The 11,858-nt window shown below is 49.4% G+C and overlaps 5 protein-coding genes across 5 annotated transcripts; 1 reads left to right on the plus strand and 4 right to left on the minus strand.

Annotated features, from left to right (window-relative positions):
* Positions 1-323: 323 nt before the first annotated feature.
* ANOM_006425 (ribonucleotide-diphosphate reductase subunit RNR2) lies at positions 324-2,179 on the minus strand (the record flags this gene model as incomplete). The annotated part of the gene is made up of 4 exons (XM_015551681.1): positions 324-1,261; positions 1,314-1,647; positions 1,754-2,002; positions 2,080-2,179. Coding segments are annotated over 4 exons (1,245 nt in total), but the record flags the coding sequence as incomplete, so codon positions are not given.
* Positions 2,180-3,725: 1,546 nt separating this feature from the next.
* Positions 3,726-4,964, minus strand: ANOM_006426 (putative mitochondrial oxaloacetate transporter (Oac); the record flags this gene model as incomplete). The annotated part of the gene is made up of 6 exons (XM_015551682.1): positions 3,726-3,818; positions 3,877-4,022; positions 4,075-4,546; positions 4,607-4,736; positions 4,810-4,884; positions 4,948-4,964. The coding sequence occupies 6 exons, from the start codon at positions 4,962-4,964 to the stop codon at positions 3,726-3,728; spliced, it is 933 nt and encodes a 310-aa protein (XP_015405529.1).
* Positions 4,965-5,547: 583 nt separating this feature from the next.
* On the plus strand, positions 5,548-6,799 carry ANOM_006427 (WD-repeat containing protein SWD2; the record flags this gene model as incomplete). The annotated part of the gene is made up of 3 exons (XM_015551683.1): positions 5,548-5,673; positions 5,734-5,959; positions 6,021-6,799. The coding sequence occupies 3 exons, from the start codon at positions 5,548-5,550 to the stop codon at positions 6,797-6,799; spliced, it is 1,131 nt and encodes a 376-aa protein (XP_015405540.1).
* A 195-nt stretch (positions 6,800-6,994) lies between these two features.
* ANOM_006428 (uncharacterized protein) lies at positions 6,995-8,578 on the minus strand (the record flags this gene model as incomplete). Its single annotated transcript, XM_015551684.1, has 1 exon — positions 6,995-8,578. One exon carries the CDS (start codon positions 8,576-8,578, stop codon positions 6,995-6,997), a length of 1,584 nt encoding a protein of 527 aa, XP_015405528.1.
* A 300-nt stretch (positions 8,579-8,878) lies between these two features.
* ANOM_006429 (uncharacterized protein) lies at positions 8,879-11,690 on the minus strand (the record flags this gene model as incomplete). Its single annotated transcript, XM_015551685.1, has 3 exons — positions 8,879-10,370; positions 10,422-11,513; positions 11,581-11,690. The coding sequence occupies 3 exons, from the start codon at positions 11,688-11,690 to the stop codon at positions 8,879-8,881; spliced, it is 2,694 nt and encodes an 897-aa protein (XP_015405527.1).
* Positions 11,691-11,858: the final 168 nt, after the last annotated feature.

The following is an 11,858-nucleotide window of genomic DNA, read 5'->3' on the forward strand; positions in this document are numbered from 1 at the left end:
ATTGAATGTCGGGCTACTGATGGAACTTTTTGGGCTGGCTGCGCCGGGGCTTTCCTATTGGTATCATAGGGCCTGGTATATCGGTCCTTTTTGAGTTGCAGTGCGTCAGGCTGGCGGAGTCATACTTGATGTATGCCGGGCTTCTGGCAGTATCTGATAGTGCATGGTCGGCGGATCCTGGGTCCCACTATGCAGCGGGATGGGAGAGGGAGGCAGATCCCTTGATCTCCGACAGACAACCACTCGAGTGACTTCATACTCTAATGATGTATGTGTTGTACATAGACAGTTTACAACTTGTTACGTGCCTTCGATTCAGAGGAATTATCATATTCAGACCAAGAGCATTTGCAAGAAACAGTGACTTTTTAGTTATTTGAAATATCCAATTGAATGTACAGTGATATCCTATTTATTTAAATACAGTCTACCGCCCATCCATCCCATAGAAAAGGACCGAATGCCGGATAAGACACTGACAATACATTTGAGAAAAGAGTCCCGCCAATCCAACGCCAAACCCATGCTTATACCTCAAATAGTCTCATAAATCAATAACGCAGATCCCAGGAACAGAAAACGACAAAGGAAAAATTAGCTCGTATCTGATGGCAGGCGCCAGCGGGCACTCTGCCGGGTATATTCGTGAAGTTGGTTTAGAAGTCCTCATCGAAGTTGAGGCCGCCACCGCTGGCGGAGCTTTCATCTTGCTTGGCCTCCTTCTTGGTGCTGGCCATCACACCAGCCTTCTGGTAGTCACCAACACGCTTCTCGAAGAAGTTGGTCTTACCGGCGAGGGAGATGTTGTCCATGAAGTCAAAGGGGTTGGTGGCGTTGAAGTACTTCTTGTTGCCAAGGGCGACCAGGAGACGGTCGGCGACGAACTCAATGTACTGGCACATCAGGTTGGAGTTCATACCAAGGAGAGCGCAAGGGAGAGCATCAGTCAAGAACTCCTTCTCAATGGCGACAGCTTCCACGATAACGTCCTCCACAACCTGGGGGTCGGGGCGGTTGTTCAGGTGCGAGAAGAGGAGACAAGCAAAGTCAGTGTGGAGACCCTCATCACGAGAGATAAGCTCGTTGGAGAAGGTAAGACCGGGCATCAAGCCACGCTTCTTCAGCCAGAAGATAGAGGCGAAGGATCCAGAGAAGAAGATACCCTCAACAGCGGCAAAGGCCACAAGACGCTGGCCGAAGGTCGACTCCTGATCCTGGATCCAGCGGATAGCCCAATCGGCCTTCTTGCGAATGCAAGGAACTACTTAGGGTTAGTAAAAGTATAGAAACTGTGTTAACCAGGATCAACATACTGGTATCGATGGCGTCAAAGAGGTAGGTACGCTGCTTGGGCTCCTTGATATAGGTATCAATCAAAAGAGAGTATGTCTCCGAGTGGATGTTCTCGATCATAATCTGGAAACCGTAGAAGCAACGAGCTTCAGGGATCTGCACCTCTCCGCTGAAACGCTCGAGCAGGTTTTCGTTGACAATGCCATCGGAGGCAGCAAAGAAGGCAAGGACACGAGAGATGAAGTAGCGCTCGTCATCGTTCAGGCGGTTGTGCCAATCGTGGAGATCCTTAGAAAGATCAATCTCTTCGGCGGTCCAGAAGGAGGCCTCAGCCTTCTTGTACATTTGCCAGATCTGATATCAAAGACAAATATTAGTATATGGCGTTGGTCGCGGGCGGTCAGGGCTAATGAAAAAAATCCACTTTACGCGTGACGCGTAGTAGACGTGCGCTACTCACCTCATGATACTTGATGGGGAACAGAACAAAACGATGAGGGTTCTCTTGGAGAAGGGGCTCGTTCGCTTCCATTTCCTTGATGCTAGCAATCTTGGATGAGAGTTCGGTAGGCTTTTCAACAATGGTCTTGCTGGCGGGCACGTCGGTGACCTGGAGAGACGAAGGAGCGTTCTCCTTGCCTGCGGCTTCGAAATTGAGCTTCTTGACAGGCGAGTCGCTCATCTTGAGATTCTCGAAGGAGGATGCAGCCTGTCAAACGGGTGTGGTTAGCTCATACTATCCTGCAGACGCGTCAACCCTGGGGGGCGAGACGTGACATCACGTACCTGCTTGGAGGGAGTGACCTGCGCGGACATTATGTAGTAATGTCTAGATGTCTTCAATGGAATATATGAGAAAGATTAAAGACACAGACTCAGAAACGCTCCAATAATTTTGGTTGAGGAATTGGGATGAGGAAAAAAGAGCTGCAGAAGAGGAGGGCACGCCGACAGAAATACTTGCTTTGGACGAGGGCGTGATCCTTAGCGCGACGGGCTAAGTCACGTCGCACGTGACTTGGCGCGCCTCTGAGCCGATGGCTGGCGGGTATCCAGTGTTATGGACGACGCGTCTACACGCTTCATTGCGTTTTTCGTGCCTTGCCTACCCATCCATTTGGGTCAGACCACTGGCTTTTTCTCCCCTCCGGTGATTTAAATATCCACTGTTTAAGCCTTTTAGGGTTACATCTCCACATACCTGAAAATGGTTGCCATCTAGAACGCCGAATGTGGTCATGTCGTTGTTCACTCGTCAGGGTTTTTTATCTTATCTGATGCGATCAAATCTCCAAGTCGATCTACTTCAACTAGTCGCACTACGTAGTTATCACTAAGTGCCCCATACAAAATTGCATCAATTTGCCTTTAGCAAGGGTTGTAAAAGAACATCATAAGTTACAGTCATTCCCAATGCTACTTCTTTGTACTACACACCCTCTTGAACTGTTGACTCGCGTCAGCTAGTGAGCGTCATAACACATTCAATTAATCCACAAGCCATCTCACACTATACTACATTGAGCAAAGTCTGCAGCTCAGATCTCTTCCTGAAAGTCGCTTAATTGACCATTGGGATTGCTCGAGCGAATGGAGATCTGCAGGTACAGAATGCCTAAGGCTTGGAAGAGCTGGCACGCGACGCGAGTGGACAGTTTCGGTCAGCATCTGCATTGGCACTCCCAGGCCGCAGCTTCAGCCTAGTTCGGCATGCGGCGCGGGTTTACGGCTTTACAATCTTGATAGTATGGAGTTCCTTACATCTACTATTTCCGGATTAAGGAATTCTACTCCGTAGGAGTGGGACTATTTTTTTGTCATGCTTGGGTGTACTTTAGTAATCTTCAATGACGTTAACTCTAGGCTGATCCAGACGCGGTAACGCGACTGTGGCCTCCCCATGTTCTCTCCAACTTGTGTATTATACAAAATAAAGCCTATTTATGGAGCGTATGTTCTATACTTTAGCTTCTTGTATAATCTCGATATAATATTATGTCCAACATCTTGCCTTTTCGTTTTAAGAAGTCATCATTTCGCAAAACCAACGTGACAGTAGACCACTAGCTCATCAGACCCACGCGCGCGTTAACTGACACCGCGTGCCGTCAAGCTGCATACCTGCCAACATACCTTCTAGCCAGGTGTTCTAGGCATCTTCGACACCACCATTCGAATGCAAAGAAGATTATCGTGGTACATAAGTTAGTGTGAAACAATTCCGATACCCATCTAAACGTTTTTGGCTCCTATATACAGAATCTAAAAGGTAATATGACTTGTGGGACCTGAGTCAACGCCTTCTATATACATATCCTAGTGAGTCAACGCTCGCTGAATGAGGTCTAATCACCCCAGGTGCTAAAAAAGACTAAACAACTACCACCTTATTATGTGCCCTTACAAATATGTCGTAGGAATCTGTAGACCCATCACAGTGCTTCTTTCATCGAGTCAGAAAGAAATCGATCCTCAACTCTGCGCATGAGCTTGTTGGTCTGCTCGGCCAAGCTGAGGGTCAAGATCTATATCGAGTCAGCGGACTGAACCTGGCCAGCTAGCCCAGTGTTGATTGTTACTTACAGTGTGAGGCAATATACGGGCCAAATGAGCGAAATAGCCCTTGTAAATAGCAAGCAAACCCTCTTTACGGACGGTCTGGAATAAACAGTCCAATGCGCCCTTGTAGAGATTACCGGTCTGGTTATACATTCTCGACATGATAGTGTCTGGATAAACACGTCAGCAGGATAACATTGTTGTTAGGAGATCATTACGTACCAGGAGGATGCATGACGCAGCATACGACAAACCCAGAGGCCGTACTACTGGCAAGATGAAGAGCGGGGCCATCTTCCATTCCCAGATGCTTGACCAGGCGACGCTTGGCAAAGAAGTAGGTGGGCAGCTGGACAGAGCTACCAAAACCTGTCCGGACCATGGCTGCATTAACACCACGGTATAGCCCGCCTACTCCCTCAGAAGTGTAGATCTTCCGTAGTCCATCGAACGAGTTGCGGTAGTTGTGTTGCGTACCAACGGGAAGGAACGGCGAGAAAGATTGCAGACGAGTTTTGACAAGGAAAAACGGAGAACCTGCAGCAGCACCGATGATACCTGAGGCAGCACCGGCAAAGACATTGATACCCAATGACTGGACTTGGGCATCTTGATAGATCGATGTTGTGAGAGTTTTGCGCAGGGGCTCGTAGAATCCTAGACGGCAGCCATTGAGTAGCACTTGATAGATGTACTAAATCGACAGTCAGCTTGCCGTTTCTCTCGTCTTTCCAAACTCGAGCGTAACACGTACAGCGGAACCGATGCCTCGGAACAGCCCACGGGGGCCCTCATTCTGTAAGATGACCTTGACACCGTGGAAAACACCCTTGTATTTCTTGACCGCTTCGGATTTTGTTTGTAGTTCTCCCTGTAGTTGTAGTCTGCCAGCCGAACAACATCAGTGTCTGTCCCGAGATGATCTCGCACGTCAGGATCAGAAAACAAGGCGCATACCGGATCTTGACTGTTTCAAAACTATGGGTCACTGTGACAGCTCCACATGCTGCGACGCCTCCTGCGATGAACGCTCTGGAAAGCGGAGTGTTAGCAGATGTAGATCCTGGCTTACTGCGTTATACGAGTACCACGCACCCTGTTGTTGTCGACATGTTTCTCTGACGGATAGCCTCCGTAAGCGGAGGGGCGCTAAGGGTATCCGCGGGGACTTGATGCTGAGTCTAGGTTGGGATCGAGGACAGACAACCCATACAAGGGACCACAAAGACTTGCGGGGAGAATACAAGTAAAAGATTAGCAGATAGTTTTTTGAAGGTTGAAGAAACAGCGAAAGTCAGATAAGCCAGGGCGCCATTGATCTTCCCGTAAGAATTCCATAAAATCCACTCTAAGCTTTGCCGCTTGGGATTCTGGGATCGCTGATTGGCTCAAAACGCCAGTTCCTGCCAACGGGACTCCGACCATCGGGGCTAAACCGACCAAGCGGACCAGTAGGCGCGCCGACACTAACCGCCGGTCTGGAACAACGTTGTTGCCCTCGGAGTTAAGACAAACGCGCCAAATTTCCTGGGGCAATCGCGTGCTCCATACAGAAGCTCAAGCTCCGCAGCTCAGGAATAACCCGAAGAAGATATCAACAACCCTGACGGATTGTGTCAGAGGCTGGACTGTTAAGGTCAATTTGGCCTAATTCACGACTAACCAAGTTGTCCATCGCACCGCACTGTCATAACCATGGCGGAAGTTCAGCAACAGCAGCAACCGCCGCCTCCCCCGCCGCCGCAATCACAATCGCAGCAGCAGACCCCTCTTCTGTGCCAGAAAGTGTCGGACATTGTTCGTAGCTTTCGTCCCACAAAGGTCGGTATACAGACATATTTAGCGTTAATGCGATTGGTGTCATTGACTCCTCAACTCTAGGCATTCAAGCCATCGAAGCAAGACTCGCCCAACTACGTGACCTCATTAGATTTCGACGACCAAGGCGATTACCTGGTGTCCTCAGGGGACGATGAGACCATCCAAATTTTTGACATTAAGGAAGGAAAACCTACGAAGTCGGTCCCTAGTAAAAAATATGGAGCTCATTTAGCAAGATTCACGCATCATTCCCGCCAGGTCCTCCACGCAAGCACAAAGGTCGATGGTATGTTGCATCTTGCCGTGTGTCTCCATGCTCCTGATGACTTTTTGCTGATACCGGCCAGACTCGTTGCGATTGCTTGATCTACATAATGAAGGATACGTGCGTTATTTTTCCGGCCATACGGAGAAAGTGACATCTCTGGCCGTCTCGCCAGGCAGTGATTCGTTTGTCTCATGTTCCAAGGATAATACTGTCGCGATATGGGACCTCAGTTCGAGAAATGCGCAGGGTAAATTAAAGCTTGCCACCCCGTACCTTGCTGCATTTGACCCCTCTGCTTCTGTTATCGCCATTGCGTCCCAGTCAACCTCATCGGTTCTACTCTACGATTTCCGGAATTACGACAAGTCTCCCTTTTCTACCTTTGACCTTGCGCCTTACGAAGAAAGATACACGCCTTCTACAAGAGGAAGAGCGTGGACCCGCCTCGAATTCTCAAATGACGGGAAGCACTTGCTGGTCGGAACAGATTACCATGGACATTTTGTCCTCGACGCCTTTGAAGGCACTATGAAAGCATTCTTGGTTGGCAAGAATGGCTCGCCTGGTAGAGCTGCCCCGGTTTCAACGACGGGTAAGCCTCTTGGCCAGGGAGACGCGTGCTTTACCCCGGACGGACGATTTGTTCTTGGAGGCTCGGGTGACAATCCGGACATTCTTGCCTGGGACCTGCAACAGCCACCAGACTCCAATAACGTTCTACAGCCAATGTGCAAGTTGCCTCACCGTGGCCGGACTGCTTTGATCGAGTACAACCCGCGGTACAACATGATGGCTACTGCTGATAAAGATATCGTCTTCTGGTTGCCAGAAGAGGGTTCTAGAGCCCCTGAGAAGTAATACTAGGCTGCAATAACTCCGGAACATCGGACGGAGGTCACTGGATTCAAGAGTTTGACTTTGCGACAGCCTCCATGCCTGCTCTGCAAGTGGAACAGCAAACTTGTTAGGGGTGGTGTCGATCTGCTGATAACGCCTGATACCGCCCCTATCAAGCCATTCTTCTGTATTTTATCTGGTCCAACAAACGATTCTCTAGCTTTTCCGGCCTTTCTCTTTCCCTATCAAGCTCCTGGCTGTATCGCATACCCAAACCTGCGGCCCCTCCAAGTCTTCGTCACCATCCCTATGCTGTTCAATGATTGCCTCGATCTGTTTAACCACAGTGCGATTGCTCGATATGGTCGTCATGCCAGTCACCCAGCCATAAAAGAACACGCTGTGGTTAATATTAGACAAAATCTCTGCCACTTTGTGGAAGACTGGAGGAAGTTTGCCTTGTTCCGTTGCCGAATCGATCAAAGACTTGGCTTTGACTGTCTTAACAGGCATCTTTAATTGTGGAGGTATTTCATAATCAGACAGTTCCTGGAACCCTTGAATGGCAGATTTGGTCTCTTGACTTTCGGATGGGGTGTCGCCGAATAATATTTCCGTTCGTCTCTTCTCGGTGTCGGTACCAATGGTATTCACGATCTCACGCATACGTCTTGCGGCCTCGTCGGTGCACACTAAATCACGTCCTTCCATTGCTGGCCAAAGCTCTGTGGTCAGCAATGGCCGTTCACGTTCGAACTCGAGCTGTCGGATGATGGCTCTATGATACTCTGGCGAAGGCTCTATATTTTTAAGGTGCGAGACATCCGATACCAACGCGAGCAACAATGTACAATCCACGTTCAAAGTGGAAGTGAAGCTTTTGAATGGTGTGGGTAGAAGATGGTGTAGATGCCCTTCAGCAGTTGCACTCGTGACATCGTCGCCGTTACCACCGACCCCGGAAGACAGCGCACCCTCACCACACTCGACCGTGATACCATAGTTTCGTAATACCTTCAATAGATCATCAATCTCGCGGCTCTCGCCTTCTTCAATCTTTGGTATCACTAGTCTTAGACGAGGATGCCTATACCTCACCCTCGTGCAATTGGCAGCCTTCCTCATATCACTCGCCAACTTTACCAACTCAATCTCGTCCTCATCCTCATCATCAGACCCACCATCATCGTCAAAATTCCGTAAAACAGTCCTCTCTTCCTCCCCCGATTCAGCATCCGAATCGGCCTCCCACCCCTTCTTAGCCATCTCAAACAACAGCCTCGTCTCCGAAATCGTAGAAACCTTCACCCACTCTAGCCCATCATCCGCCACAATATCCACAAAGACACTCTTCCGCTTATCTCTATTCGACTTCTTCTTCTTTTCCTCATCTTCGCCCACCCCCTCCCCATCCCAGTAAAACCTCTTCCCGAACGCAACCAACCCGGTACAACTTCTGCGAGCGATATCCCAAACAGTCTCATAGAACGGCAAATTCGACGACCGCAGCGCATGCATCAGTCTCGGCTCAACCTCCTCCTCTTCACCGTCAGCTGCCGCATCTGCAAGCGCGCGAAGTTGCCCAATCACTTTCTCAAGAGTCCGCAGTTCGGAGACCACATTGGAGCGTAGAGATCGGACCTCGACTAGTTGGGGGTTGCGCTGCGTTTTCTCCAGAAGGTCACGGAAGGCGTCTAGTTCGCCGATGAGGTCTCGGCATCTTTCCACGAGAGAGAGGGCGATGGCTTGGCTTCTTTCGTAGTTTTCCGGAGTGGGGGAGGAAGAAGCATCGTTGGTCATTGTTGAGTGGGATAGGTGTTTTTGTCCAATTGGTTGAGTTCTTTGTTGTTTGTTTGTATCTATGTACCCTTGTGTCACTCTTCTGGGGCGGTCACGTGCATATTGCCTTTTTTTGGGTTACCCCGCGTGTGGGGGAGATTAATGGTGCATAACTATAGCCCTAGGATTCCCAGCATAGCTCAACGAACCCATGTGCTGCACAGCTCTATTGTTGGAAAAACAATCTCCATCGTCCATTTACAGGTATACCCCTTGACGGAGTCATACATATACTAAATCTACCTTGACAGGAGCTTCGGTCTATCTGTCCAACTTAATATATAGCCATTCCCCTCCCACAGGAGCCCTGTACAGCCTCTCTGTAAGCTGTGTGAACTTCACTTGTTTCATGCCCACTCCCAGACCCACTAAAGCATCTTTAAGGGCATAGATATCTGTGCCAGGTCTCAGGATCAATGAGTCTCCGGCGCCCCCATCACGGCTGACAAAAATACTCAAAGGAGACAGGAGGAGTCTGACTGTCGGCGTATCCCGACTGTCAAATGCCCAGGAGATAGGAGTTCCCCCTTTATTGTCCTTTACAAATGGGTCAGCACCTTTTTTCAAAAGGAGATCGACTACTGCCGAGTAGCCATTCTTTGCCGCCCAAGATAGAGGTGTTTGACCATCTTTATCCTTCGACTCCAGGTTGACGTTCTTCTCTAGGTGAAGTCTGACCACTTCGTCATGGCCTTCCGCTGCGGCCCAAGATAGTGACGACTTACCGTCGCGATCCACAATGCTTGGATCAGCACAGTTGTCGAGAAGAAGCTTAACCATGGCCTTACATCCTTGCCCTGCGGCCCGTGACAGCGGCGTCCGATCGTGTTTATCCCTAGTATTTGGGTCTGCACCCTTCTCTAAAAGGAGCTTGGCACAAAGCTCATTGCCCCTTCTTATTGCCCATGACAATGGAGTTTCACCATTGGCGTCTGCAGTGTTTGCTTGGCTGCTAGTTTCAATCAAGCCCTGCAAGACATCTTCCAAACCGAAGTATACCGCCAGGTGAGACCCCGTTATATGCAGAGGAGCAGAGGATGTGCACCAGAACTCTTCCTCTCTGATTGCCAACGCTTGGCCGCATGCAGCGGATTTTGTCTCATCTCGCAGAAGGCTCAGGACCAGTTCATGGCTTCCTTGCTCTATATAGCAATGCGTTGCCCAGTATCGAGCTGAATAGGTGTAGAGCGGATACTGTTTTAGAAATGCCTCGAAATCTCCCATAAGTGCAACGCGGGAGAATCCAAAAAGTTGCTCCATACTTAGGGTTTGTTGGAACTCAGTTTTGTAGATATCAAATGAGAGGTACGTGATGCAGGTTGCGGCTATTTTACTATGGGCGTCAGGGAACCAATCCATCCAGGTTTGCTCAAAGTATGTTTGCGCGGTGTGGTGTACTAGTCGAACGATGCCGCCTCGCGTATCAGTGGTGACCAGGCCTGCACATACAGAGATCATATCCTCGACTTCGGGAAAATTGTCCTGATCGAGGTACGATTCGCCGATTTCGACGGCAAGAGCATGTTGGAGCTGCAATACAGTCAACTGTTGTTTCGCACATACAACCCATGACAGGACTTGTTTAGCCAATTCAACCTGGTCGGTCACCTGTCCTTCGATCCGGCTCATCGCATTCCTATATGCCGAGCTAACAGCATTGGTTCCTGTGGGAAGTTGTTTCAGGGCGTTTCGGAGAGCCCTAGGCGACATTTTTCCGACCAATGAGTCGAGATGAAGTTGGGCTAGAAGAAACCTGGGCGTGCATTAGCATGGATTTTTCTTAGCTTCTATTGAAGTTACTGACATTCCATCCACAGCTTCTGTGATTTCTGTAACGATCTCATTCTGAAGTCCTGCATCTCGTGAAACAAACCTAGGAAGGCGCCCTAGGTGGTCCCTTAGATATCTCTGTACGTCTTCGCTTCGCGCCCTTATTTCTAGCGTAGGCATTCCCTTGAACCGGTCACTGACCTCTGGGATGGGTCTTGAAGTGGCCAAGAGACTTGCATGAGATTGGGCTTGAAGATTGAAGATAGTGGGCAGAATGCTGTCGCGCGACTCGATAGCGGATTGACATTCGTCCAGTGCATCGATGACAATAAACAACTTCTTATACGCGCTAGCGATAGTGTGTAAGCATCTTGATATTTCCTCTGGCGGCGGCCGTGTCCCGTGTTTATAGTGATCGTCGTATAGGTCTTTCAAATCATTTGGTATAGATTGTTGTCTCTGTACCAACTGTTTCAACAGGGTAGAGAGTAACTGGTCCATGGTCCACTCATCCTTGAACTTGAAGTAGATAAACACAATGCCGATCTCTCTGTCATTTCCGTAGCGTTTGTAAAGTTCGTCTATGACCAAGGACATAAGGGTAGTTTTGCCCGCTCCAGGGATACCGGGGCAGAACAATGTCTGTTCTGGCTTCTCAAGCCATGTCCTGAAGTGATTGGAGTCTATCAACCACTGCCCAGTCCCAGGCTGGCTTCGACTCAGATAATCACTCTGTTGCGCAGTATAGTTTCTCGGAGAGAGCCAGTCCAGAATCTCCTGGCGCTCCCTATCATCCTGGCGCTGTAATAGCCCAGCGACATTACCCCGGGTAATGCGTCCATTGAAGGCATTGAGGAGACTAATGTTACTGCTGATGCGGGTCCGGAGGTCTTGAATATCCTCTGGCTCCCATTTCAATCGTTTCCACACCCGTACAACTTTACGCAGGCCGGTGGTGTGGTCAGATTCCAGCACCCTGTAGATGTTGATTTCCTCGTAAATCTCATCTAGGACGCAGCGGCAGCTATCTGCGATTGCTTGCAGTTCGGCCTTCTGGCTGTCGCTGAGTTCTTTGCCAGACAAGTCGACTTCGACATCTTGCAGTACGAACGAGAGGCTCCGGACTCTGTAGGATCCCGGTTAGTACCCATGATCCCTTTAAACGTGTTTCCACTACGGTGAGGGAACTGTACTCATCATTAATAGCCTTGAATTGGGATGGCGCACCAGCGAATTCTTTCCGGATTTTGTTGGCAAGTTCAATGACTGTAAGGAAGTCACCGATGCTGAACCCGAAACTCATTTCTGGGTGACAGTATGCGAGTATGTATTGGCGTTAGTGACGAGCCAGTCAGTTCTTATCGAGCTATGTTGGGGATGGCGCCGGATTTAAAGAGAAGCGCGAATGATGTCAGCCTTGTGAGGCTCTTGGTGGGGGTTAGGCTAAAAACAAGGAAGCCTTATTATGGGC

This window comes from Aspergillus nomiae, assembly GCF_001204775.2.
Source record: "Aspergillus nomiae NRRL 13137 chromosome Unknown contig00197, whole genome shotgun sequence".
Lineage (NCBI taxonomy): Eukaryota > Fungi > Ascomycota > Eurotiomycetes > Eurotiales > Aspergillaceae > Aspergillus > Aspergillus nomiae.